General features: G+C 38.6%; 1 protein-coding gene across 1 annotated transcript in view; it reads right to left on the reverse strand.

Moving 5' to 3' along the window:
• Nucleotides 1-18,406, reverse strand: part of MUC5B (mucin 5B, oligomeric mucus/gel-forming) — a 44,074-nt gene extending 25,668 nt beyond the window's left edge. Inside the window, exons 1-9 of the mRNA XM_042038868.1 lie at nucleotides 18,331-18,406; nucleotides 5,579-5,644; nucleotides 4,911-5,172; nucleotides 4,390-4,504; nucleotides 3,689-3,779; nucleotides 2,688-2,797; nucleotides 2,251-2,467; nucleotides 1,197-1,322; nucleotides 607-724 (exon numbers count right to left, since the gene is read on the reverse strand). Of these exons, the coding sequence (XP_041894802.1) occupies nucleotides 607-724; nucleotides 1,197-1,322; nucleotides 2,251-2,467; nucleotides 2,688-2,797; nucleotides 3,689-3,779; nucleotides 4,390-4,504; nucleotides 4,911-5,172; nucleotides 5,579-5,644; nucleotides 18,331-18,406 (1,181 nt within the window). The remainder of the gene's footprint in view (nucleotides 1-606; nucleotides 725-1,196; nucleotides 1,323-2,250; nucleotides 2,468-2,687; nucleotides 2,798-3,688; nucleotides 3,780-4,389; nucleotides 4,505-4,910; nucleotides 5,173-5,578; nucleotides 5,645-18,330) is intronic.
• Between the last annotated feature and the right edge of the window lie 7,533 nt (nucleotides 18,407-25,939).

Below are 25,939 nucleotides of genomic sequence, written 5' to 3' on the forward strand. Positions count from 1 at the left end.
TTGTTTTCCTTCTTTGGACAGGTGAACTCTTCAAAACAGATTTTGGATAAAAAATCATTTGGGTTTTTTCAGCTAACATAAAGCACAATGACAATACCTTCTGGTTTGTTTTTCTTTGAATACAAATGTATAATTAATATATTATACATTAATATAAAAAACTGGTCCTGATGCAGACTGCGTCTATTTTCAAAGCTGATGTGGTAGAGCACAGGTACAGGATTAATAATTGTGAGCTTGTATTGTGTCATCCCTTGCTTTCTCCAGAGAAAATAAATATTTACAAATACATTAACAACTACAACTTCATTCCCTTTAGAGAATTCCAAATGTTTGAACAAAATAAACAAAGAAGAAGCATTTTAATGGACTGGTGAGAAATCTAAACATCGTAAATCCTTGCTTTGATCACCATGAGATAGAGAGCAAAGCTAGTTATGGCTGTTGCTAAATAAAACAAATAGTGTTCTTTAGGGGTGCTTTGGAACTGTAGTGGTCAGTTAAATACACATATCAATTACCAGTGATGCAATTGCATATAATAAACTGTTAAACCAATTAAATATATGAGAGGAAATAATGAGTTAGAAAAGTAACAAAGGTTACCAGGTCTGGCATGGCTCTGAAAAAGAAGCTCCTGTAGCATAGGTTTTGCCATTGTAAATACAGGAGCACTCCTGCTGGGGAATGCAGCCAGAATTGTTGATGTCATCAAATACAGTCCCTAGATTAAAAAAAAAAAAAAAAAGAAAGACAAAACCTTGATAAATTAAAGCGGCTTTTGTTGTACACCATTTTATTTGTTACAAATCCTAAATATCTTCTTAGTAAGAGACCTGCAGTTGTTGTGAGTGGACATACCAATGCTGAGGACAGCAGAACTAAGTCAGTCTGCTGAGTGAAGCATTCAACCTTTGTATGCTTAAATTCCACCTGCTCTGAAAGAGGGACCTGTTGTAGCACAGGTGGCTGGTTGAAAGATCTGTTTGCTGTTCTTTTTTCCTGCTTTCTGAATATTGCACATGTATTGGCAATTAACTCAGGCATCTTTTCTCAGCTGACACATGACAAATCCTTGTCACTTGCAGCTGTGAAAAATACAACTATATGAGGCTTAAATCCCATGGAATCTACCCAAATCCTACAGGTAAGCTCTTGTTCTTTGAGATCAGAGATGCAAGTACTTAAGAACTTGCCTGGGGGGCAGAAACAGCCATCAATACAGTGTTCTTCACAAAACAGAGATCGTTCAGGATTCCTGCATGTATCAGCGCAGGGGGAGTTGCACTCCTGGTACTGCATCTTGTAAGGACACTCCTTGGCTGAAATTTAAAGGAAGAGGTTTTTTTTCAGTCAGAAGTATTTCTATTTCACTATACATGTAAATATTTGTATCCATTTAAGTTTTTCAGCTAGATTAAAAAAAAAAACAAAAAACCAACACACCAAACTGGAAACCGACCCCTGGCTCTCAAAATTTGCAAGTTTAATTACCAGTTCCCTATTTTACAGTTGAGATGTGAATTCCATAACTCTGGCGCTGAACTTGCTAATGACTGGATTTCTGGGGACAGCAAGGTAATGACCCCAGAAAGCCAGCACAGTCTGTGTTTCTACTGAAGGCTCCCTCCCCCATGAACAGTTGTACTGCTAGTGAAATGTAAGACTTAAATTCCTAAGCTTTAGTATATTTGCATTTTGAGATACCATCAGAAGGACAAATAGTTCATCATGGACTTTTGTTTTGGAGCAAAATGCTGGTGACAGTATCAACAGCTATCCACCATAATTAAGTATATGTTTAAATCAATGCAAACTCATCAGTATCAAGCAAGAGGAGATAAATAGGTGATTAACGAGCCATACACCTGTGAAGATCCAATCAGTTAATTGAGAACAACAAATGCTGTAGCCACCACGAGGAAACATGAGTACAAGTAAGTATGTCTGTATGTCTCATTCCTTCTTGTTTCCCTTTTATTTGCTTCCTTCACTCTACAAGTTCATTAAATTGCACTTTGACTCTCGTTAAAGTATCCATGTAAGTGTTTTGGTAGCGTTTAATTCAGTTTGCATTAAAATCCTTAGCTCTTTTGCTGAAGTCTTCATGCTGAAACTTATACATCAGAATTTTCTAAAGAATTCAATCTTGAACAGCCTGTAACTCTTCCTGCATCCTCAGTGTTATTTGAGAGCTTGTTGTTTGTTAGTTACTGAGCACAAAGTAAGGCTATCTCCAGTGATACTCACGGCAAAGTTTTGAGGTTCTCCAGTCCAGGGGCTGCCCACCAGCATGAGCACACTGCCGGGAGTACTCAGCAAAGGTGTCACAGATGCATGAGCTGTTTTTAGATTCTGCAGAGCTGCACAAGTCATTTTGGCAAGCCTTAATGTAATCTTTAACATCAACTAGGTCATTACACTCTGCAAATGCAGAGCTGGTCAATGTTTTCTGGCATATGTCATCCTTTGGAGAAAAAAAAAAAACAAGTCCCAGTAAACAGAAAGAAGTTTGGGGGGTGGAGGGAGAGTTGGTATTGTTATTTTGTGTAATTATTATGTAACAGTCTTACAGCCCTCTTGAAGTTGTTATTGCCTGAGGGCTTCTTCTGTTGACCTGTATGAAGTTGTAGAAGGAAACAGATAAACTTGAAAGAAAAACAAAAGGATAATCAAAAGATCCTTACAAGATTATCAGTGCAGTTATATGTTGGGATAGAAGTGGTGTCTTCACAGCGTTCTGTTGGCCCATCCATTTTGTGCATATTCCCAAACTGCAAAGCTGTCATCTTAATATCTATAGAAAAGAAGTTTAATAATGAAGGTTGGAGGCTTTTGTTCAAAGCAACTGCTTGTTATCTTTTTTTTCTCTCAAGAATTTGGGTGAAAACTGGCCAAGGCAGTTAGCTCCCTTAAGCCTTTGAATGTGGTCATCACCCCTTCCAAAGGAAGCACTACATCACAGCCTCAATTTACTTTGTACAGCACCCGGGAAAAAGTAAAGATTGGAAAACTATTCTCAGCCTATTACGTCTAGATGCACACTAAGGTTTTTGCCAGAAAAATAACGAATTCTTTCTAGATTTAACTGAGCCAGTACAGGGCAGACGAAAAAAATCTAAACAGGGATCTGGACAATGGAGACTGCTGTAAAACAAGGTTTAGGAAAATGCTCAAGCTTGGAATAGTTAAAAGATAAGATCTTACAAAGGTTATGCAAACCAGCAAGGAAAGGTGGATTTACTGATTTTGAGAAAAAAATGAAACAAGGAATGCACTGTCTAGAAAATATAATTACCTTTTGTTTTATTTAATATATTTTTATATTTATTTATCTTATTAGTGGAAATCTGCTCATTTTTATGGAGTTACCTGATTAGTTATGCCAGCATGGTGTACAACAATGGCATATAAGAGATATGCACTCAGTTGTTAGCACCAGTACTATATTTAGTATAGTACTAAATATTATTAAATATTGTTATTAAATTTTTAAATATTGGTATGAAATATATTATTAATTCAAAGTATTAAATTACAGTCTGATCTCTACACTACACATTTTTAAAAAGGGATTGAATCATATCTTAGGTGTAAACCATTTAACAGGATGGGAAAGAGGAATGCTGATGATGTCAGAGCCTGTTGGAGACCCCATAAACCATTTTTTTAAATTTAAAACACTTACTGTTTGAAATAAACTCATTGTATATGGGAAAGCCATTGAAGTCACCACAAAGTCCACAAGTTTGATTGGCATATTTCTCATTCAATTCCAGCTAAAATAATGAATAGTAAGTTGATAGAAATTAGTATAAACATACTTAAGTATTTTCAAGACTGGAGAAAACACTTGCACCTGCTGTGTCTTAGTATTTTTTATCAGATCTGTGGAATTTTATCTAGCAATTTAATTCAAACTTGAGGGATAAAGAGTCAGCTTAGATTTGATTGCATGGTCCAAACTGTTGATACTATTGACACAGATTTCACTGTAGTATCTATATTGCTCTCAGCCACTTTCTATTGATTCTTCAGGAAGAAAAGCAAATCCACAGAAAAGCAGAAATGAAGGCCTAGGAGATTGAAATTCTACTAGAAATATATGTTTGAAAGGGTAATTGTGCCCTATAACAATACCAATATATAATGATATAATGAAAGTGATTTTTCATCCTGTTTTAAGCAAGTGTTTGCTATCCATTGAGTATAAATCCATGTAAATTTTTTTAGGACTACCTGGATACAAGCCTATCTTTACTAAGAAAGAATTCCTCAACAGTATGAGATAAGAAGGCAGCAGCAGCCCCCTAAACAGGTAGGGACAGGCCTAATCAAATATTAGCTCTGGTCTCTGGAGGTGTAGGTGGGTTCAGGAGCAGCTCTTACCAGGATGCTGTCCTTTTCATTCCACAATAACACAACACCGATTTTGCTGCCAACTTTCACATAAATACTACTCTTCTCTATTGTAATACCAGATTGACTATATGGCAGTTGAACTCTGGGAAAAAGCAGAAAAAATGCCAGTTAATTTCTGATCCACATGTTTGATAAGAAGAATGGAAAGTCTTGTGGTATCCGACATCTGTAGAGATTTAAAAATAGTTCCTTTTTGGGAAAGAGAAGCAATTACAAAATAAGATGGTCCAACATTATCAAATACAGCTCTAAATTTGGATGCAAGTTCTCAGAACATTCCATCCAAATTTTATTTTTGAGGCAATCCTTAAGGGAAGGATTGATTTTCTGTGACAGGATTTAATAGCATTTTATTAATTATTTGTGTTGGTAAAATTGTCAGATTTATTGAAGAGCACATAATTGTTTCCCCCCAAACACACCAAAGTACTTGGCAAGTTTGGAAAAAAAGTCTGTGGACACCAAAGAAGTGTCATGAATGAACTTACCTATTGCCATCGATCATGACAGCATCCTTTGTTAGTTCCACCACGACACCTTCGAGTTTCATCATGATGCGGTTGATTGTTGGAGTGTTTTCCACCACTTCACGCCTAATCTGGATGTTGAAGTCCTCATAGGGAGCGTTGCAGTGGGAGGCAAAAACATAATTACAGAGCCCAGGGAAGGTGAATATGTCTCCATCAAAGGTCTTAAAGTGGAAGTTGCCCCATGTGCTGCACACACGGCCATTGTGAGCAGGATTGGAAGCTGTGAATTAAAACTGGCTGTTAAAGAATGACTTAAAATCCCCAGCATTCGCATGGGGAGAATTAACTCATCCAAAGCTCCATTTTCTCACTGAATGTATTTTGCCTGCCTACCTCCGTTTGTTGTTTTCTGTCTAACCATGATATAGCTGTGTATTCATTCATCATTCATCTTTTATCTGTTACTCATATACCGCTATAAATGGTTAAAGTTATGTTCAGCTAGAGCTTAATTAGTCACCTTCATTTCAGCTAAGACAACATGTTTATTTCTTAATCGCCCTGTTTCTCCTCTGAATTATCCATGACTTCCTTTACCAGTGTCTTTCCCCAATTGTATTAAAGTCTTCTATCTATATCCCCTTAAACTGAACACTTACTGAACACATTTCATTTCCTTTACTTACGTGTTATTGCTAGATTTGTCAGCAGTGGTGGGATGATGTTCAAGTTAGCTGAAATTCTGAAAGAAGCTAGAAAAAAAAAACAAATCAAAAACTAGTATAATAACACCAAAATTTGCAGCTAGGATAGACCCAGGAAGGACTAGTGTGTTAATACGCCAGATTCAAGGAAACAATGTTAAACCTGTTTTATTTTACACTGGTTAGAAGTGCATACTAAAATTTGAACTCTGGATAGTTAAGTCATAATAAATTACTTTCAGCTGTGATGATCTGAATTTTTTACATTTTAATTTTGACCTTTTTATGAAACTGTGTTTCATTAGGATATTGGAATTCTTCAGAGACACTGAACAATACAAAGGGCTAAGCTGTACTAAATTAGCCTCTTACTGGTACAAAAAACATAGTTACTTTCTCATTACACCTCCTCTTTCTAAGGAGGGAATAAAAAACTTAATTATCATCTTTTCTCTGTTTCATATTTTTCTCTTAAGGGGCTGAAACCCCTTCAAAGTGGCCATGAATTGGTTGTACAGGACGGATACAAATCATTACATGGTAAAAGTCAGTGAGGATGGATGGTAATCTTGATTTCCCAACATCAGCCACTGATTTCACAGCAGGCCAAAGTGGTCTCACTTCCTCTTTTAAAAGGAACCAAACATCACTTTGGTTTTATACATACATGTTCATGCACATATGCATACAGCCTCTACAAACACATCTGTTTTCTTAGTTAACTATTATTATATAAATATAACCATACTCTGTGTGTACTTAGTAACTGGTGTCTAGTAAATGTATTACTATTCTTACAGAGAGATGCTTGTTAATACACATTTCTTTTTACCTGACACTACTGACAATATGCTAAGAAGGAGTTTGTTAAGGCATTTTTATTGTTCAGTATAGATGTAGCAAATAAATACAAAAATACAGTATAAACAAATGTACCATTTTGTTTCTGTAGAAGACCCCCAGAGAACTGACTTCCTATTTGGATTCCAATCTGACCTCCTGTGAGAAAAATGTGAAAAGCATTAAGGGTAATATCCTGTATCTGAACTTATAAAGCAAAGCACCCAGATCAAAGGACCCAGATACGTGTCTGTAAAACAAAGGGGGGAGTCCTTTAACATATCAGAGAAAATGAAACAGGCTCCCCAACAAAGCTAAAATGTAATTCTAGAAAGAGACGTTCTATTACAAATACATGAAGTTTGTAATCCAAATAACATACGTATATCTGCTTTCTTTGTTTCTCTCAAAATTCACTGCAAGAAATTCTAAAGACTGGATAACAGCCCTTACTTCACTGCTGCACTAGATCCCACTAATATGTGAAAAAATGCAGGAGGAATTCACAAAATGCAGGCAAGTCATTTATTAAAATTGTTGTGTAGAAGCTACGTTATAACAAAAGGCATGGAAGTGGTTAAAAGAATCAAGGCACTTCAAGGTTGATCCAACAATGGCTGCAGATATTTATGGCAGTTTCTTTAGTGTCTAAGCATAGTGCCTTTTCTCAGGCAGCAGATGGGAAGCTTCAATAAGGGATCTAGATTTGCTTTACCACTGGATACAAAAGGTACCTCTGAGGGACAGTACAAGGGCCATAGCCTGAGCAGTAACCCAGAAGTAACCAGATGAACCAGGTTCACTGTTCTACACATCTACTCACTCAGAGATGGTTCAAACTTACATCTTCTCAGCAGAAAACCTTAAGCATCATACTGTAAGTCTATTTGAGCAAGGGTTCTTACTGAAACACCTGAAGCAAAGACTTTTGAGAGACAAAAAATACTCTCCTGAATGCTTTGATTCCTAGAAAAAGACTGACCCTGATCTCCTGGGCTGACATTTTAAGGTCTTGGATTTTATAAGTAAATATGTCAGGCACTTCCTGTAAAAGTTGAAGGGCTACAACTTTATTTTGTGAAGGACTGAATCCAGTTAGGATGTGGTAACTGCGCTTGTAACACATTGACTAATATGTACGTATAACCTGCCAAGTCTAAATCCTCACAGGATTTAAGTGATGAAATTACTAGTATCCTTATCTGGATTATGTGAATGAGCACCGTAGGCATCTAGAGAATTTCTCAGTCGAAGCAGAACTGCCTATGGAGCTTACCCTAAGTTAGGCCCCTTTTTCCTTATACAATAGGTGAGAAGAGTTCACCAAGTCAGAACTGGATCCGTAAGACCCAACTCACTGAACTGAGAGCCGTATTGGTGGAAGAGGGGGAAATGCTGAAGTCAGGGATGTGCCATAAGCCCCAGCCCCCTTTGGTGCTTACATTCTCTGCTGAGCATTTTCTCCACTGAAGAACCTCAGCCCATGTACCTTCATGAAAGCTGAACAACTGTCTTTGCCTTTAAAATAATTGGATTAGGAGCACCTTTTTTAAAAATATATATTTTTTAAATATAACGTCTGGCTGTACACCATGTAAGCAGATTTATTACTTGATCCCAGAGCTAAAGAATTCAAGTCCCCTATCCCAAAGAGGACCCCAAGAGACTGGCTTTGGAGGAGAGGGTTCTGGGCAGCCCCACCATGGGTAGAAGTTGCTGCAGTGTCTGCAGTTTCTTTCAGCTCTAAGGTTTTAATTCTTTTCCCATTTAACTTTGTGCTTGACTGCTAGTGATGTGCAAAGAAGCGATGTGGGACAGAGTTTAACCATTTTCCATATCCTTCTCATCTTTGAGCACCATAGATAATAACATGAAATAAAGGTATTCACGTCATTATAATTTATACTGATTATAATTGATGAAAATATAATTGGTGAAAAAAATTGATACTGATCAGGTTAGAGAAATGCCTCTTTAACTCTACATAATAGGCTGAACTTTGCTTTCACATCCATAGGAATCTCAGCAGGCACAGAATCATAGAAGGTTTGTTTATTCTAGTGTGGGAACCTTGGTAGCAGAGCAAAATAGATCTATACGTGTATTTTGCTCTGTTAATTTTTCTCAAGGAAACAGCAGGAGCTTCTGTTTACTTAGCAAATACATCATTCCCAAGGAAATTCTACCTGCATTGGTTTGTTTAGCAATTACACAATGCCACGTTGTTTACTATTATAAAAATAAGTATCTCTCAGTTGTAAGATAATGTAGTATTTGATAATTTGGAAACTAATTAAATTATTAAGAATATTTGGATGTATTCTGCAAAGTCCATATCCAGCTGGTAATTATTGTTGTCATCAGTCTATAAAAGTTAATATTTGACACGAAATATAAAGGCAGGCACACAATGTTTGTGGAGATGGCATGGGATAGGACCAATATTCTTTAGTCTAGATATAGAAAATATTTTCCACAGGGTGTGATTCAAATAAAGAGGTGTTTGCTGAACACTGACTAATTACCACTCATTTTTCAAAACAGTTTATCAGATTAGCACTGCACAGGAGAAATAACTTTCTTGTTCCATGAATGGCTGAAAGCGCTTCTGACCAACATTGCGTAACTCTGGGCATAAGTTTATATTCTACAAGACCGTTGTGTTTTCAAGTACAATATAGATCAACTGGCCAGTGTTTTAGTGTTTATTTCGCAAACTATAAAGCAGCCTAAAATTATATTTGCACTTCTCAATGTTTTGAAAATGATATGCAAGATAAATTTACCTAGGCAATCTGCAGATTTTAAAATGTTAGCTGACAGGCCAGAAATTACTGTACATGAATGAGACTGACTTATCAAGCTGGTACTCCTGCAAGTAGTTCCAGTTTGATTAGTTCCATCAACTTAACAGGGTTACTTATACTAATAAAAACTGCCAAGACCAGCCCTGATGGATATAATATTGACAGGTGAAAAAACCCCATCCAAAATAATGCATTGTAGTGTCACACAAATCTCCCTGTCCTGTTCATACTCAATATCTGTAACTTATATAAATATTTTGCTTAGGGTATTATAAATGCTGCACAATTAGTTACTGAAAATCCTTGCCATACGAATATTCCCTCCCTGTTCCTTTTGCAAAAGAAGTTGCAAGAAATGTTGAGGAATCAGGAATTAGCCCCTGGTAGGTGATGAAATACTGAAAAAGATTGACCAGTGGTCTGATCTAGCAACTGGAAAATGTAGTGGTTTAGATTTCATAATAACCATAACATTCATAATGAATTCTAATACAAAATACAACAGGAATAAAATGCTTTTTTAAGGCATAAGCAATACTGAGAAACTGACATTTTAAGACATGAATAAGAATTCTTTTGGATTTGATCTTCATGGCTACTTTCCTTATGTAGTAACATACAGAAATTTGAGGCAATATTAAATTAAAACTGTCCAGTTAATAGACAGACACTTAATATTCCATGAAAATATATAAAGAAATCTTGTCAACCACCTCTTATATGAATCAATTAGTATAATTGTTTAAAATACATTACTAGGTCTAAACAGAGTATTTTTTCTTTTCCCAATAAAAAACTTCTTACCTATTTGATGGACACAGCAAACTGCTAACAGGAAAGCCCATTCTGGTAGCCATATCCCCCTGCCAAACCCCATCTTGAGTGGAGTTTGGCACAAGGATGTTGGGTCTAAACTTGATCAGGACCATAGTTCATATGTGCTTTGTCGCTCTTATATAGTCGGTGACTTTGGCTTCAATCCCAGATTGATTCAGAGAGCATAGAAAGGTGAGGTTTGGGGGATTTTAGCTAATGAACAGGTAAACAGAGGATGCTCTTCCTTCCTCAGAAACTGCCCAATGGTATTTGCATTTTGGGAGGAGTAAATACATTTACGTATGTACATTTTAAGGTTCAAACTAGTAAAGAAACGTAACATGATTGCAAAGAAAACGCAACTCCTCCTCCACAAATAACAGGTCCTGGAACAAATTTAATTTGGTGTTGCTTTACAGTTATGCAGATGGCTTGCAAGTTACTGTTCTAAGTTTTTCTGTACTGTAATTAATGCCAGGCAGGTCTTCTCATAGAAAATATCAGGAGTAATTTCAGCCAGCCAGCCAGTCTTATACCAGCTTTCTAGGACTATAAAGATTGATTATAGTCTGTGATCATTATGACATTGTTTCAGAATCATTCCTATTTAATTCCATTCACATCCACAGAGTTATGAGAACTACAAGTTAGAGAAACAGGCAATGAATCAAGTGTATAAGGCTTGCCAGTAAAGGTTTAACAGACCTTTTTTCCTCTGAACATTGGCTTTTTTGCAGTTTTACTGGATAATAATTTCAAAAGCAGGAACAAATGCATACTACAATACGCACAGACAGTATTGCTACTTCTTGTCACTTTATCTTTTTTAGCTTGACACTGGAGGTAGGTAGGATGAGTTGCTCTGGGCAGATTTCTGTCTATTTCCTAGGTCAATAGATCTTACTTTAATATAGTAAAAGATGGACAAAACTATTCAATGTTAGTGAAACCATTCTTTTAAAACTGCTAGGTTTGGCAAAACCAATTCCCAGTCCAGCCCTTGGTATATACATCATTTTCCCTCAGCTCACCCTCAGTTTTAGCCTCCTCACAGTTTACCGGAGTGCAGGTAGCTGATGGATTAAAAAAAATCTCCATATAAAAAATGGAATGAAAGCTGTTGCTCTAGTGGGGGATTTAGCCAGAGGGACCTGGGAGATATAATCGGAGTGGGGGAGCCTCAGGAGTAAGGAGCAAAAAGCCCACAAAAACTACAATGTGTGGAGAGGCAGAAAGGACTTTCTTTGGGTAAAACAGGACAGTTTTACATTCTATGTGTCTGTAAGATTCAGTTCAGCAGTCTCTGCTTGTGTTTATAATTTCTGCTGAAGTAGGGGAAGGATACCAATTCGGGAAGGTGTTCTAACTGTAAAATGGGATCACAGCCATAACCTAAGTCCCTTGGGTTCTTACCAAAATCCTACCCTGCAATTATACATTTTAAAATATTTCCGTAAAAGAGTAGGAGAGTATAATACAATATTCCATTCAGGTGTTACTGAACTGAATGGTGTCATTTTCTTTCATTATTTTTCCAGTTCAGCCCCTATTTCCACTTTTGCTTAGCTCTAAAGAGATGAGATCCTCACGCATTTAGTGTTATAAAATAAATTTGAAATAGTTTCTTTAAGGAGTGTTATCTGGATTTGATTTCTGGATTGAAATCGATGGAACCTTGCTATGGCAATATTGGGGTACTTAAGTCAACATTTTGGCCTGCTATAGCATGAAACATGTTCTCTGTCAAAATGTCCAGGATGTTTAATGAAGTTACATCTTCCTAATCAGTAGTAAGCTGTTTACACACTCTAGATCTGTATCTTTATGCTTCAGCAAACCAGGAGAAAAGAAAATACTGCATTTCCTGCCCATAGAACATTGTTTTATTCTGTGTCAGTACTCATATTGAATATAAATTCAACTGTACACAGAGAAGGCAAATGATTTCTTGTTTACGTGACGAGTTAGCTGCATTAAACAAATATACTCTAGTCTCACTTAAACAATTAGACGAGCCACCCAACAAACCTGGTTTTCAGCAGCCAACGTGCATATACCTTTAACAACAGGCTGTTTGTGATGGTTAGAAGGAGCAGAGGTTGCTTCACTCCTCAGTTACACCCCCCCTTGTATGAGGGGCATAACAGAAAGTCAGGATCTTCTTGTGCTACTTTGAAACATTTGGAGAGAGTTTCTTGTTTTCCCCTGGGTGTGTTAGAGCAAGGGAATACTGATAAAGGGATGAGCTTGCTGAGGGGCAATCAATGCTTTTCGTACTCATCTGGTAAAGGTGAGGAGGGTGTCTATACCTAGGATGACTAGGTGTGTCACTGGGGTCAATGCTGCTTTTCCTTTGTCCTGTCTCTTTTACTGGGATTGTTGCTAACAGAGTGCTAATATCAAACACTTCCATTTTCTTCTATGATAGTTTTTAATTTTCACTCTCATAACTCTTTGTGACCAAAGTAATGTGTGTCAGACTTGAATATGTTGTTCCACTAAGCATTTAGCAGTGCACAGAGAAGGCTGTCCCAGTTGTACTCAAAGGTGTTCTTGAAAAGATATTGCCCATGTACTTTTATCAAACCTTTTCATGTTCTGGAGTTCTTATGATTGCTGCTGCTCAGACTGAGATTTTTGATCCCTAGGGATGGTCAGACAGGTTCCAGTATTTAGCTTATCCAACCTTACAGCCTCTGTCTTCCCCCCTCTCCACCCCAAGGAGTGGATGAAATTGTTAATAACATAACAAGTGCAGAAGAAATTCAGGTCACTTGGTTAGGTGGCTTATGAAATTTTGAAAGCTATCAAGTTCTTTTTTTTTTTTACTGGCTGCCAGGGGAATCAGGTCTGTAGATGAAAGCATCACAAAAATACAAGGGTTTAAGCAAACATATTCTTTGGTCACAAGAATGGTTGCTTCAAGTGGTTCATGTAGATAAAAGAAGTAGTTCAAGGACTTTTCAGTTTCCCAGACAATACAGTGAAAAGAGCTTCTTACATAGGTAGGGAGGAGCAAGCTCTCACCTACAGTTGTATGAGGGGAAAGAAACCCCAGAAGCAAGTTTTGCAGTGTTTTAATAATAGAAACTTAGCATACTGTTAATGTACATCAGGAATATGCTAAGGGACCACAGTTTTTGGTACTGGCTGGTACTAAAACAAAGCACTTTCATTTCCAAGAGGGAATTTTCAGGGAAATGTCAAAGGCATTATTTATTTCTTTCCTGCATTTTTGTCTGTTTTTCTCAGTTTTAATGTGTGTGAAAACCAGAATATTGTTATCTCAGCATCAACTCTAACTAATGGAAATTAATTCAGGATAGATCTGTAGAGATGACAGATACAAGTTATTGGAAAGTTATTGGAAGTCACTGGAAGTTAATTGCAACAGCCAAGGATATGGCTGACAAGCATTCTTCTCTCATTCTGATCTTGTATCAAAAATCTGTACCAATGGATTGATCACTCTTGTAGCAGTGAACCACATAATTCTGAGGATGGATATAATACTTCCAATTTTACCTTTTTTTCTTGGTTTCTTTCATAGAAGTAGGGGCAAAACTTGAGACATTGATAATACTGGTTTAATCTAAAATTTCAAACACCAGATTAAATGTCAATATCATATATACTATAAATATCATCGTTACAACCTGTAAGTAGATCATATAATATGAGGGTGGCAAAGCTAAGCATTCAGAATACCATTTAGGTAATGGTAGTAGTAAGCCTCTTAATGGAAGCCAAGTTCATTGGCCTTCTGGGTTGAAATTACAAGAGTAGAGTTAAGAACTTGTACTTCCTCACAAGTGTGATAAACCAGAGATAGCTGGGAGCCGGGTTTTGTGCCCGGGTTGGGTTTGTGCCCAGGCATTGTGCCTCAGATCTGTGAAGTCATTGCTTGCCATGTCAACTGGCAAAATGAAAGAATTGGATTGGTCAGAGAAGAGGCTATTGTGGTGTGGAAAGAAACATAACATAATGGCAGCCTGCAATTAACGTCAACGAAGTTGGTTTTAACTTAAGCAGAGGATCCGGCACACCCTTTCACCAAGCTCTGTAAAGGTTTAGTTCCTCTCCTCAGCTTGTCCTGCTCAAGCTTTTCTTGCCTGTCTCTGATAGCCTCAGTCATTCTTTCTTTCCATCAGTCTACAGGTTACTCCCCAGGGTTTTACTTTCCAGCCCTACCCAGGGATTCACTCTCCACCCTTTCTTTCAATGGCCTGTTAACTTCCCCACAATAAATTTATGCACTGCCACTGTGGAAGAGAATGGTGGATGTTCTCTGGCCATGGGCTCCTTTCCCTGGTTCTCATAATAGATGATACAGTCTGGATTTTTTAGTATAACCTGTCACACCACTTGAGATATCTCATAGAGGTTTCTCCAGGGAAAACAAGGCTGAAAATCATGTGGAGAGAAAGTTAAGCTCTAACAGTGAATGGCGGATGAGCTGTGTTATATATTGTTATCACTTTTTACTTTATTACAGTAATTTTAGAACTGGTTATGCAAGATACTCTGGAATGTGGAAGAAGACTGTCTATGGAGATTAGATTGTCTAAATGGGAAAAAAAGGTGAGAGCTAAGAGCAGTGCAGGTTAGAAGTAATGAAGTAACTTGCCTCATTTGTCAGCAGTATTAGTCAACATTCCGTAATTACAGAGTGACACATTAAGTGTGTGGTTGTGTTAAAGATCATCTAGTTCCAACCCCCCTGCTGTGGGACACCTTCCACTAGGCCAGGTTGTTCAAATCCCCATCCAACCTGGTTTTGAACACTTACACGGATGGCACATCCACAGATTCTCTCAGCAACCTGTTCCAGTGTTTTACCACCCTCACAGTAAAGAATTTCTTCCCTATATCTAGTCTAAACCTGCCCTCTTTCAGTCTGAAGCCATTCCCCCTCATCCTATCTCTTTCTGCCCTAGTAAAAGTCCCACTCCAGCTTTCTTGTAGGTCCATTTTAGGGACCAAAAGGCTTCTCTAAGATCTCTCCAGAGCCTTCTCTTCTCCAGGCTGAACAACCCCAGCTCTCTCGGTCTTTTCTCACAGCAGAAGTGCTCCAGCTTTCTGATCATCTTTGTAGCCCTTCCCTTGACCCATTCCAACAGGTCCATGTTCTTCTTATGCTGGAAGTCCCAGAGCTGGATGCAGTGCTCCAGATGAATCCCCTCCTTCGACCTGCTGGCCATGCTGCTTTTGATGCAGCCCAGGATACCATTGGCTTGACATCTGGAATGTCATCTGCCAACATCCCAAGTCCTTCTCCTCAGGGCTACTCTTGATCCACTGTCTGCCCAGAGATGTGGTGAATCACTTTTGCCATGTTGAATGTCCTTAAATTCATCATTGTATTGGTTTTGTGTGGCAAGGTTTTCATAGCAGGGGGACTGTAGGGGTGACTTCCCCTGCATTCCATAGAGCCAGTGCCAGCCAGCTCCAAGAAGGGCCTGCTGCTGGCCAAAACTGAGCCCATTGGTGATGGTGGTAATGACTTTGGAATGATGTATTTAAGAAGTGGAAATAAATTACTCCACAGAAGCAACAGCAGCCAGAGGAGTGAGAATATGTGAAACAGCTCTGCGGGAACCCAGGTCAGTGCAGAAGGAGGGGGGAGAAGTTGCTGGAGCAGAGATTCCCCTGTAGGCCGTGATGCAACCCAGGGTGAGGCATCTGTGCCCCTGCAGCCCATGGAAGTCCATGGAGGAGCAGAGATCCACCTGCAGCCCATGGAAGACCCCACACCAGAGCAGGTGGATGCCCAAAAAAGGCTGTGACCCTGTGGAAAACCTGTGCTGAAGGAGTCTCCTGGCAGGACCTGTGGAAGCATGTAGAGAAGAGTCCACAGTGGGGGAGGGATGAGCACGTGGCATACAGCCACAGCCAAGCCAGCACAATAGGGCACTTAATTCAGCTGAAAGCATCACTTTTCCATTGTATATGCTGCATGAAAGCTGGTAGATTTTTCACCCTCAGTATTTGCTTGGTTCTCACAGGATGTTAGAATGATGGTTATAGCTCTCATTTGGTTTGTCTGGCTGGATTTCAGATTTCAGTGTTCCTCATCTGCATAATGCTGAGTACACCTTTCTGGACTAATATCACCACTAATGCTTTGTTATCTGTTTGGCACTATTGTGGGTTTGCCTTGCCTGTGCGTCTTTTCTTTATATCATAAATTATTCTGTTGTATACTAATAACATGCACTAGCTAAATCTGACCTTTTGAATCCACGGGGGGAGACTAAACACAATTTTTTTTTTTTCTTCTGTTTTTCTTCTCCACCATCTTGGCATAATTATTTCTTCTGTCCCAGTAATTGCATGTAGCCCCTCATTTTAATTACTTTTTATTTTCCCAAACCGGTCTTGGGTTTTTATTTGCATTTCTTTGCCTGCTTCAGTATCTGCTGTTGAACACATTTTAGTGTATTTTTCCTTGTGAGGCTTTTTCAGTGACACTTGATGAGTCACTTCTGCACATGTTCTTTGTAAAACTGTTCAGATCTGAACTTGCTCATTAGTAGTGCACGTATCCTCAAAGCTTGACAGACAAAGATTATGCCCATATTTGCTAGTAACTTTTATTTCAGTCTGAAGATTCAGGCTCTAAGTTTAATTCTTATCTGCAGTGCTGACTGAATTTAGAGGCTCAGCTGAACTTCTGTCTAAGGAGCCAAGCTTATCACTCTGTATCTCCTTGGCAGTGGATGTCCTGGCTCCAAAATTTCATCACCCTTTTGTGCAAGATTATCCACCATGAGTTTAATTATTTTCTATAGTTTTGGAAAAAAAATTATATATGGTTTATGATTTTGATTCCTTCAAATTCTCGGGTACATGAACTGAAAACATACAATTTACAGATGACATATTTGTGGCTTGAAATTTTTTGGGGGGAGCTTTTAAGTCTTCATACAAGTCCTCATCTTGTAACACATCTAAATGCTGCAGTACCAGCCTTTTACTACTAATTCTGTTTCCATCTTTGTTTTCCTAACTCATTCCTATTTAAATTTCAGAGAACCTCTTTAGTTGTTAAAAATCACCATGAGACTGTTAAATGTGCTTCTTCCTGTTCAGGAACAAGGAATAAGAGTTCTAGTTTAATTCCCTTTCTTATATGTAGTCATCTTTCATCAAATACTTGCTAAAAGTAGGATTTCCCAAATCCCTAGGCATTGTCATGGACATAAGACATCACAAGAGCTGCCACTTCCATGAAGGAGAGGGACTGTGAGCTGTGGCTGTACTGCTCTGTTACAATGCTCTCCTTATTTTATCTGTCAAAACACTGGTGACTACCAGACATTGAGAAGGGAGCCCAGCCTGGCGCTGAGTACACCACCTGCTCTCTGAGGGTGTTCTGCACCCAGCAAACAGAGTAAGAGAGGCAAAGCAGGAATAGGGGTAAGCAAGCTTCTGCTTTCCACAGTTCATGGCATCAGCCTTTATTTTAAGACGAATCACAGGACAGCAAATTGCTGCCTGCCACTGCTGGGGTAAATAAAGCAGTTGAACTGATTTTTGAATAACTTACAACTCATTTAAAGTACTTGGTAAACAAAATCTGGTTATTTCTGCCTGTGGCTGAGTATGAACGTGGATAGGACACAATTCAAAGTAAGAATCTTGGTGTTTCTTTGACTGCACTGCTTGTCTAATTTTAGTTGCAACACGAGGTTTCAGAGCAATAGATCTGTAGAGATTGCTGTTATTATTTTACTGCTGAGGTGAGTTGCAATTTTAAGTATTGCTCTTTACAAACAGAAAGAACATGCAAAGCAACTCACACTTGGTTTAAATTGTCATTCTGCATATGGTATTTAGGGGCCAGTAAAAGCAGAATGTTGATTGATCTCAGGCAGTCAGTTTATTGTAGCTGAAATAACTACTTAAACCTCTTAACTCTATTCTTTTGAGCATCTAAAAAATGAGAAATATCAAGGTAGCTTATTAAATTACATTGCATGTAGAAGTGTTGGAAATTTTCTATCTTAATGAAAAAAGGAAGATACAAATCTCTTCATTACAGTTTTCTTAGGGTATCTAAGACCATACTACGTATTACCCATAGCTACAATGAGATAGTGTAGCTCACTGTCTATGTAGAGCATAATATTTAAATTCATATACCCAGTGCCTTGCACTAAGATAAAGTGATTTAGGCAACTTGTTGTGCTCTACAAACTCATCTCCTGATGGGGTAGGGAAAGCAGTTGAACTGTTTCAAACCACTTGCAACTCGTTTGAAATACTTACGAAATGAAAACTGAGCATTTCTGTTTATGTCCGAGTCTGGACATGGACGCAATTTACAGTAAGAATCTTGACGCATAATGCGAGAAATTTTAACAGAAAAACTATCAAAATAAATTTGCTTTAATTCAGAATCAAAGTAAAGGCGTTATCACTAGTGGGAATCTGGTAGGACTTTCGTCTCTTACAGAGGTGGATATGGCAGTCTGCTGACAGTCAGGAGTCCTTGGATTTGCTATCAACTTCATGATGTAGAATGCCAATGTGCAAAATTTCTCCATGTGTCTGATTTCCATCTCTAGCCCTGGCTAAATAATTTTATTATAAATGTGTGAAGAAGAAACTAACAAATTCTACATTTACATCCTGTTCTGACAGGAAATCAATGCTGGTTGCTCCTAGAGTAAAAAGACCTAATTATTGAAAATTTATAATTTTAAATGCAAACCCCTTTCCCCATATTTTGGTCTGCTGAGGGTGGGAATGGGGTCTTCTGCCTGCAATGACTTTGTTATACCCTGCCACTAGGAACAAAATAAAGTACAATTCATTTTGTCCTAATCTGAGCAAAGTAAGTAAAGCTCTCTTGTTTCACTCATGGAAGAGAAGTGTTTCACCTCTTGTGTTTCACTTCTTATGTTTCACCTCTTGGGACTCTTTTATTTAATAAAAGATATTTTTGGTTTAAAATAAACCCACCTTAATTGCGAAGGGTAAGGTGGTCTCAACCACAGACCTTGCTGTATACACACCTGGACAATCTAGTGGGTTTTTCCATTTAGTGCTACTTATTTCCTAACAAAATCCTGTACATATCAAGATCAAAGACAAGTAAGACTTTGGGAAAGAATTTCCAGTTTGGCCAGTCATGAAAGAACTGAACGAGCTCATTCTGTACATAAGAGACATTAGCTGTACCCAAAAAGATATCTGGCTCTAGAATTATTTACTAGGGTATTTGTGGATCAAACACATATGAAAGTTCTGAATGGAGCAAAACCTTTGGCATGCTATATTTTGAAACCAAGGAGAATTGAATAGAATGTCAAGAAACTCTCATGGTTGTTCTTTTGGGCGTACCTGCTAATTAGTCACTATTCTAGCTAATATTTGCTCAGAAAGTGAAAGGAATGTAAGTATATTTATGCATGTGTTTTAGTCAGTTCTACACCAAAACTTATTTTAAAAATAATTTTCCTCAGATCATTTTTTATTCAAAGGCCCTTGAAAGCTAATGCAGGAATGTTATTCCTATGGGCTTACAGGCAGGAAGATTATCTGAATTGTTTTAATGAATAATGCCTTGGGAGAAGAACTGCCTTTGGGTATTTTTTCTGTGGTCCAGAAATCCAGATAACAAAAGTCATGACAAAGTTCCATGCAAATTTATATTTTTCTTAAATTGTGCTAATTTGCTACAACATAAGAATTTGTAGTTGTATTTTAGTGATTAACCTCCTAGCTCTCTTCTATCGTCTATTCTTCACAGCTGGGTAAGAATTCAAGATATGCAGAACATTATTCACCTCCCACCGAAATCAATAATGAGACTTCTATGGAAGCTCATATAAATTTCATTAATCCCTTAATAATGTATATTTTGATAATGATTGTATCCTCTCCCATGCTGCCTTACTAAGTGGGCAAAGTGCTTCCTATCCCAAGGCAATGCATAATGCAATGTATAATCACAGCAGCTGAATGACTTCATATCTACTGCTATGAGTTAATATCTTGAACCAGCAGTTATACATTAGCTTGAACATAACTGACTCCATTTTTTACTTGCTCCTGAGTATTTCTTATATCTTCACTTCATAGCACTGCCAGATGCGATTACACAACATTTTCCATGCAAAGACCCTCTTTCCAACTGTGAAGACTTTGTCAAAATTTTAAGACATTTTTAATGTTTTAAGTTGAAAATTTATAGATTTTTGATCCACTTGCGCGAAGTGTTTTTTGCAGGAGGAGGTGGAAATACTTTAATGAGAATGTAGCAAGAGTATAAATTGCTTGATATATCACATATTGCATCATCATGGAATTTGGTGGGGACTTGCTTATGTTTGAAAATCATGCCTTGCCAACTACATTTGAAAAGCCAAACACTTTTCCATTAGAACTGACCAGAAATCAAGTTATTCTTACGACCGCTGATGCCATCCTAGGGTGTTACATTTAGCCCAGAGGGATCCTGGTATTTCTATTGTGTGGTAAAGCATTTAATGGATGCCAAATCAAACTCTTAACCTTTCTGTAATTCAGCAGGAAAGTAAACTAGACACTGGGAAACAGAATCAAACCCTTCTGATAAACATGTTTGCTTTGCTAATAAGTTTGAAGGGGTTTTTTTGCCCCAACACTAATGTAAGACAAGAACAGTAAGTAAGTTGATGTTGGTTTTAACCAGATGAGAACTTCTTCCACCCTGATCATTTAGTATAAGCATGACCATGGGTACGTGAGAGAAAACGTCCATCCAAACCAATACCCCATCTGTGGCCATTCCAACATAGAATGCCAAGGAAAGAGCTAAGCAGGCACAAAATGATAATTCTGATGAATACCCTTGAATGCTCCACACACATGTGACTCAGGGGAGCTTGATCCTTTGAGACCACTGTCTCTATGGATTTCTTGTTGTTGGTTTTGTTGTTGTTATTGCTTTGTTTGTTGTTATAAAGGACATATGGATCATGGTTGCAGTCAGTAGAGAAGAAGCAAACAAAATGGAACTTAGAAGACCTTTAACTTCCCATAAAATTTCTTTGGACTGACCAATTTCGTGCTCTTCATTACTTTCTGTAGCAGCTCAGCTGATGCCAGCACACAAGTTCTCACTGCCCTTTTTTTTTTGTCTTTGCTGTTGCTGTGTGCCAGCTTCCTCTTAGACAAGCAAAGGAGAGGTGGGAAGTGCAGCACTGCCTGGGAGAGAGGGGAAAAGAAGAAAGTGGGCCTTGGGGATCATACAGGGAGAATAGCTGGAATGAATGAGTGAGGAGGCAGAATGCAGAAAGGTGTCAGAGGGAAGTGGATACATGTGGATGAGTGAGAAAGCTGAGATTATGTGTGAGGTAGGAAATGAAAAAATGAATGAGATATATCACTATTTGGACCTCCAGATCCTGGAGACAAACTAAATGAAACGCAATTAAAGATACTGGCTGGCCTTTGTGACTAAAAGAGTTAAACAACTTGGTATAAAGAATTCCTTTCTGTGCTGTTCTGGGCAAGCCATGAAAAGGACGTCATGCTTCTGAATTTTATTTGTCTTGGAGGTGGTGCACGGACATCCTTGTATCTCAGAATCTCCTTTAGGTGACATTGCTTGCTGGAGTGTAAGAAAAGTTTCTGTCACCAGTCAGCTTTGATCCCTCCCTCTCTTTGATGACTACTGTTCCCTCCATGAAAACTGTGACTACTGTCTGAAAACTAGCAGAGCAGGGAGAACATTACAGAAATAATTAGCAAAATCCTGGTTTTAAGCAGTTGTCTGTTTCCTTTAAGCTTCATAAACAGCACAGGTAACACTAGATGCTTATTACTGTTCCCTCTCTCCTCTCTTCCGTGTCTTTATGTTACCTTTTATCTCTAAGAATTCTCACGTTCCTTGTTTGTACAGTACAGCAGAGAGTAATTCTATGCTCTTCTTCTACAGGCACCACCATGGCTTAATAAATATCTGAATAAATAAAAATAGGACAATGCAGAGAGATGTAAACAAAATTAAACTCTAATCTAGTTTGGCAAAGCATGCATGTGCATATTTCAAAGAATTGAATCAGAGCATAGGATATTATGCTGCCTAGCATAGGAAAATCCTGGTCCATGTGAACGGAGTTCTTAGCTGTTATGGTAAAGCTAATGCCAAGCATGCAGTTAGTTTATTCTGAAAAGCCTGTGTTCTTAAATTACCTTTTTGAACAATATGTGGAATGGAATTGAGTTTTAAATAGAATCTGACTTTACAGACATCAGTAATCCCAGTTGTTCCAACACAGCAATTCGTGAACTTAAGAGTTTCATAAATTCTCAAGAATGTTGCTGTGTTGATACCTAAGAACCAGTACCCCACAGCCACGAAATGGTAATGTTCTTAATGAAATACAATCAGAAAACTATAAAAAAATACAACAGACAAGGGAGGGAGAAAAAAAGAAAAACAAAGAGGGAGAGAGAGTAGACAGACTAGGACTGCCGTTTCCTTGTTGCTCATTCCTTCCTCTAAAGAAACGTTTCTCATGCTGCTGCATGATTTTCGCAGAAATACTTCAACTAAAACTCCCAATCCTTGTTCAGTTTCTATAGCCTTCACATGGCTTCCAGACAGACAGTCTTGATTACTTTTATTGATCTTTTCATCAAAGAGTACATTTTTGATGAGGATTTACTTTATCTACTAACAATTATTTTACAGGGCTCTGATCTGTCAGCATGTGCATTGTGTTAGGGTAGAGTCAAGACCATGCTTCAAGGATGTTTTTAGGCACCAAACGAAGGTAATACAACTCACCCACAATGGCAGTCTCTGTCTGACTGTTTGCTCTGTATAGATTCAGTTTGTGTGACGCTGTTAAATATCCAAGCCTTTGTCAAAATGAATAGGAGATTTATTACCAGAGATAAAATGACAACTACTCTCAACCTCTGCAGAACTCAAGGGCAAAGCAGGTTTTCCAGTTAGAAGGACTTTGTCCACTACCAGCAGCTAATGACATTACATGCTTGGATAAAAGTGGAGGACCCTGAAAACTCCTGCCATGAAACCTGATTCAGTAAAACAAGCAACCATCACAGCCCCAAACACACTAATGTTAGTAGCAGAGGGACCAATCTTTTCTGCTGGGAACAAGCTCTCGAGACCCAGGCCCCTTGTGGTTTACAGGTGAAATGCTGACTGCTTGTTTAGAGCTTTACTTGATTGTTGGCATATGTGCCTTATATGCAGTGCAGTGAAATGTACATGTAACACTACAGGAATTAAAAAACAGCTGTTGTACCTGGACAGTGAGTGGAAGTGAGTCCTACATGTCCCTTGTACATTTAGCAACATATATGTATGTCACAGTAGTAATATTGATTGTTTAGGCTGTTTATAGTGGAACAGAAGCCCAGCAAGAAAGCCAGACTTCAAACATATTTCTAAAATAATGCAGGATTTTTCTTCAAGTGTCAATGATGCTAATGTTTTCCTGGAGCTGACTGTGGGCCAGATTTTGCCCTGTCTGTGCAAATCAAGTCTTCTGGCTTCAGCTGAACAGGCTAGGAGAGCAGGATTTGGTTGGATTACACCACTTCCTGAGGTAGATATACCTAAGAAATAACTCTCTCTAAACTGACTGGAGGTCTCCTGTGCCAAAAAGCTCGCATAATTTTTCTAATTATGCCAGCTGAGCCAATAAAACATTGCTTCTTCCTATAAACCTTATATTACGTCTGACTTTGATTTTAAGGGGTAGGGCTAGATAGATTTCAGAGCAGTAGGGGTACAATTAGCTCCACTGATAGTAAGAGAAAGAAACCTGTTTGAAATAAAAACAACAATAGACAACAAATCTGCATTTTCCCTGTAGATCTTTTCCCTTTTGGGACCCTTGGGCACTAACTGCAGAAAGTATTCTCAGTATGACAGATTATATATATATAAATGCAGATTGCTTAACACAGCTGAAGAATCTGAGTCACATCCTAGATGACACACAACCTTTTGGGAGAAAGGAACAAAATAACCTCTTGCCTCAAGCAAAACTCTGTTTGCTATTGCATTGTATAGAAGCTTAAGGTTGACAAGATAGACCAATGATCTTCTATGCAACTGCTGATCGGGGAATAAATCAAATGCACAGCTGTGAAAATTCCTATGTGATTCTGAAAGCAGCTCTTTGTATTTCCTGGAGACTAATAATGAAATTCCTTCAGAAAAGTGAAAGCTTATTAATTTAATTTAAAATATAAACACACACTCTGATTAAAAAAAAAAAAGTTTAAAATAGGTATTTCAAAACTTTAAAAAGTTGTATGTCAATAATCAGAATTAAAGTCAGTAGCCTACATGATGTAACAGAAGAAAGGCAATATAATCATAAGTACAAATATGCATTAAGATACATGATACAATGGATATTAAGAATGAAACAAAGAATAAATAACAAGACAGACATAGCCTCAAGGAATACAAGCAGGGATAGAATTGTTCTTTCAGTAGGGTGGAAAACAGGCTGTCCTTGTGTATGTTCTGTTGTTTCCTTACAAGCGACATGTTTGATCCTGACAGTCATTACTTTTCCAGTCAGGATACCTGAGTTCATTGGTATGACACATCAGATTCTCAGCACTGCCAGAATACAGTTTGGCACACTCTGTGGAGAGGAATACGTGCAGCTTTGAGTCTCTCCTGTATTGTCCTGACTCAGCCCACCATATAAACTAACAGAATCCTCAGGTTTGCCTGAAGATCCTGTGAACAGAGCAGGGATGTGCTCGCAGCAGAGACCAGGAGAGCATCTGCTAAGACACAAGTGGCTGTGAAAAGCAGCACCAATGCAACCAGGCAACCAGGGTCCACCAGCAAAACTTGCTGATGAAAACAAAGGGGTTGGAAAAACTACATACTTTCAAAAACCAGCTGGTTACATTTTTCTTTTTCTTCTCTTTTAACCTTTTAAGAAGATAAACCCATACCAAATCCTAGTGACGTTAGAAACTTGACTTTATGGAGAATGGTGGAGTAGTTTGCTTTGTTCACCTGTGTATAAATACCATGTGTATACCACCTGTATAAATACTGCATGGTGTGTGCTTTGCCACAGGGGATATAGGATGGAAAAAGGGCATTTCCATGCCCCGTCTGCAGGGGCTGACCCCAGGGCTGCAGCAGGGCCAGCACACCCCTCTTGGGGCCTCAGCGGTGTTGGGGATCTGTTTGCCAGCAGCACTTTTCAACCCTTTACATGTAATCTTGGGCAGGAGTCAGCAGGTTACCTCACTCAGGTGGATTAACCTGTGCTCCACTAAGTTATTTTGAGGTGGAAAACTTGTGATTTCATTTGCAGTGCCTGTTTGCAGTAGGGGATGGGCTCGTTCTGATCCAAATTCCTGTCTGGAAAAAAAAAAGGAAGGAACTATTAAAAGAAAGGCAAAAGCAAAGTCCCAGCCCTTTCAGGCGCAATCTTGGTTGTTGTCCCAGTAGCAGAATTGCAGCAGAGTTGCCAAGTCCTCTCAGAAGGGGTTTCCCAAAGAAAAGGGTTTCCCATGCTGCAGGTAGATACCTTGCTGCCTTTTCCCTGGAGAAGAAGGGATGCTGGTGAATTGCTGTCCTTGGAGCAGTACGTGCCCTGTGTGTGTGGCACAGGCGCTGACAGCCCCTCTCTGCACGGGGGTGTACTGACAGAAATCACACTTGGCAGCCCCTTTCTCTGGGAGTCAGGCAACACCTCGCATTGGGGTGGACATTATCCTTAGGGGCTCTACCAGGAGCAAGGTTTTTCCTGCTACTGGTGCCCACATCCAGCAGGGTCCTGTGGGGTTAATCGGCTGTACCTGAAAATGCCCTGGTGAAGGGGGTCCTCCTCCTTATGTATTTCTCAGTATTTCTTGGGAGGACACTCCT

This window comes from Corvus kubaryi, unplaced genomic scaffold (genome assembly GCF_017639235.1).
Source record: "Corvus kubaryi isolate FWS band 111438036 unplaced genomic scaffold, C.kubaryi_AGA036_p1.0 37392, whole genome shotgun sequence".
NCBI classification, from domain to species: Eukaryota; Metazoa; Chordata; class Aves; order Passeriformes; family Corvidae; genus Corvus; species Corvus kubaryi.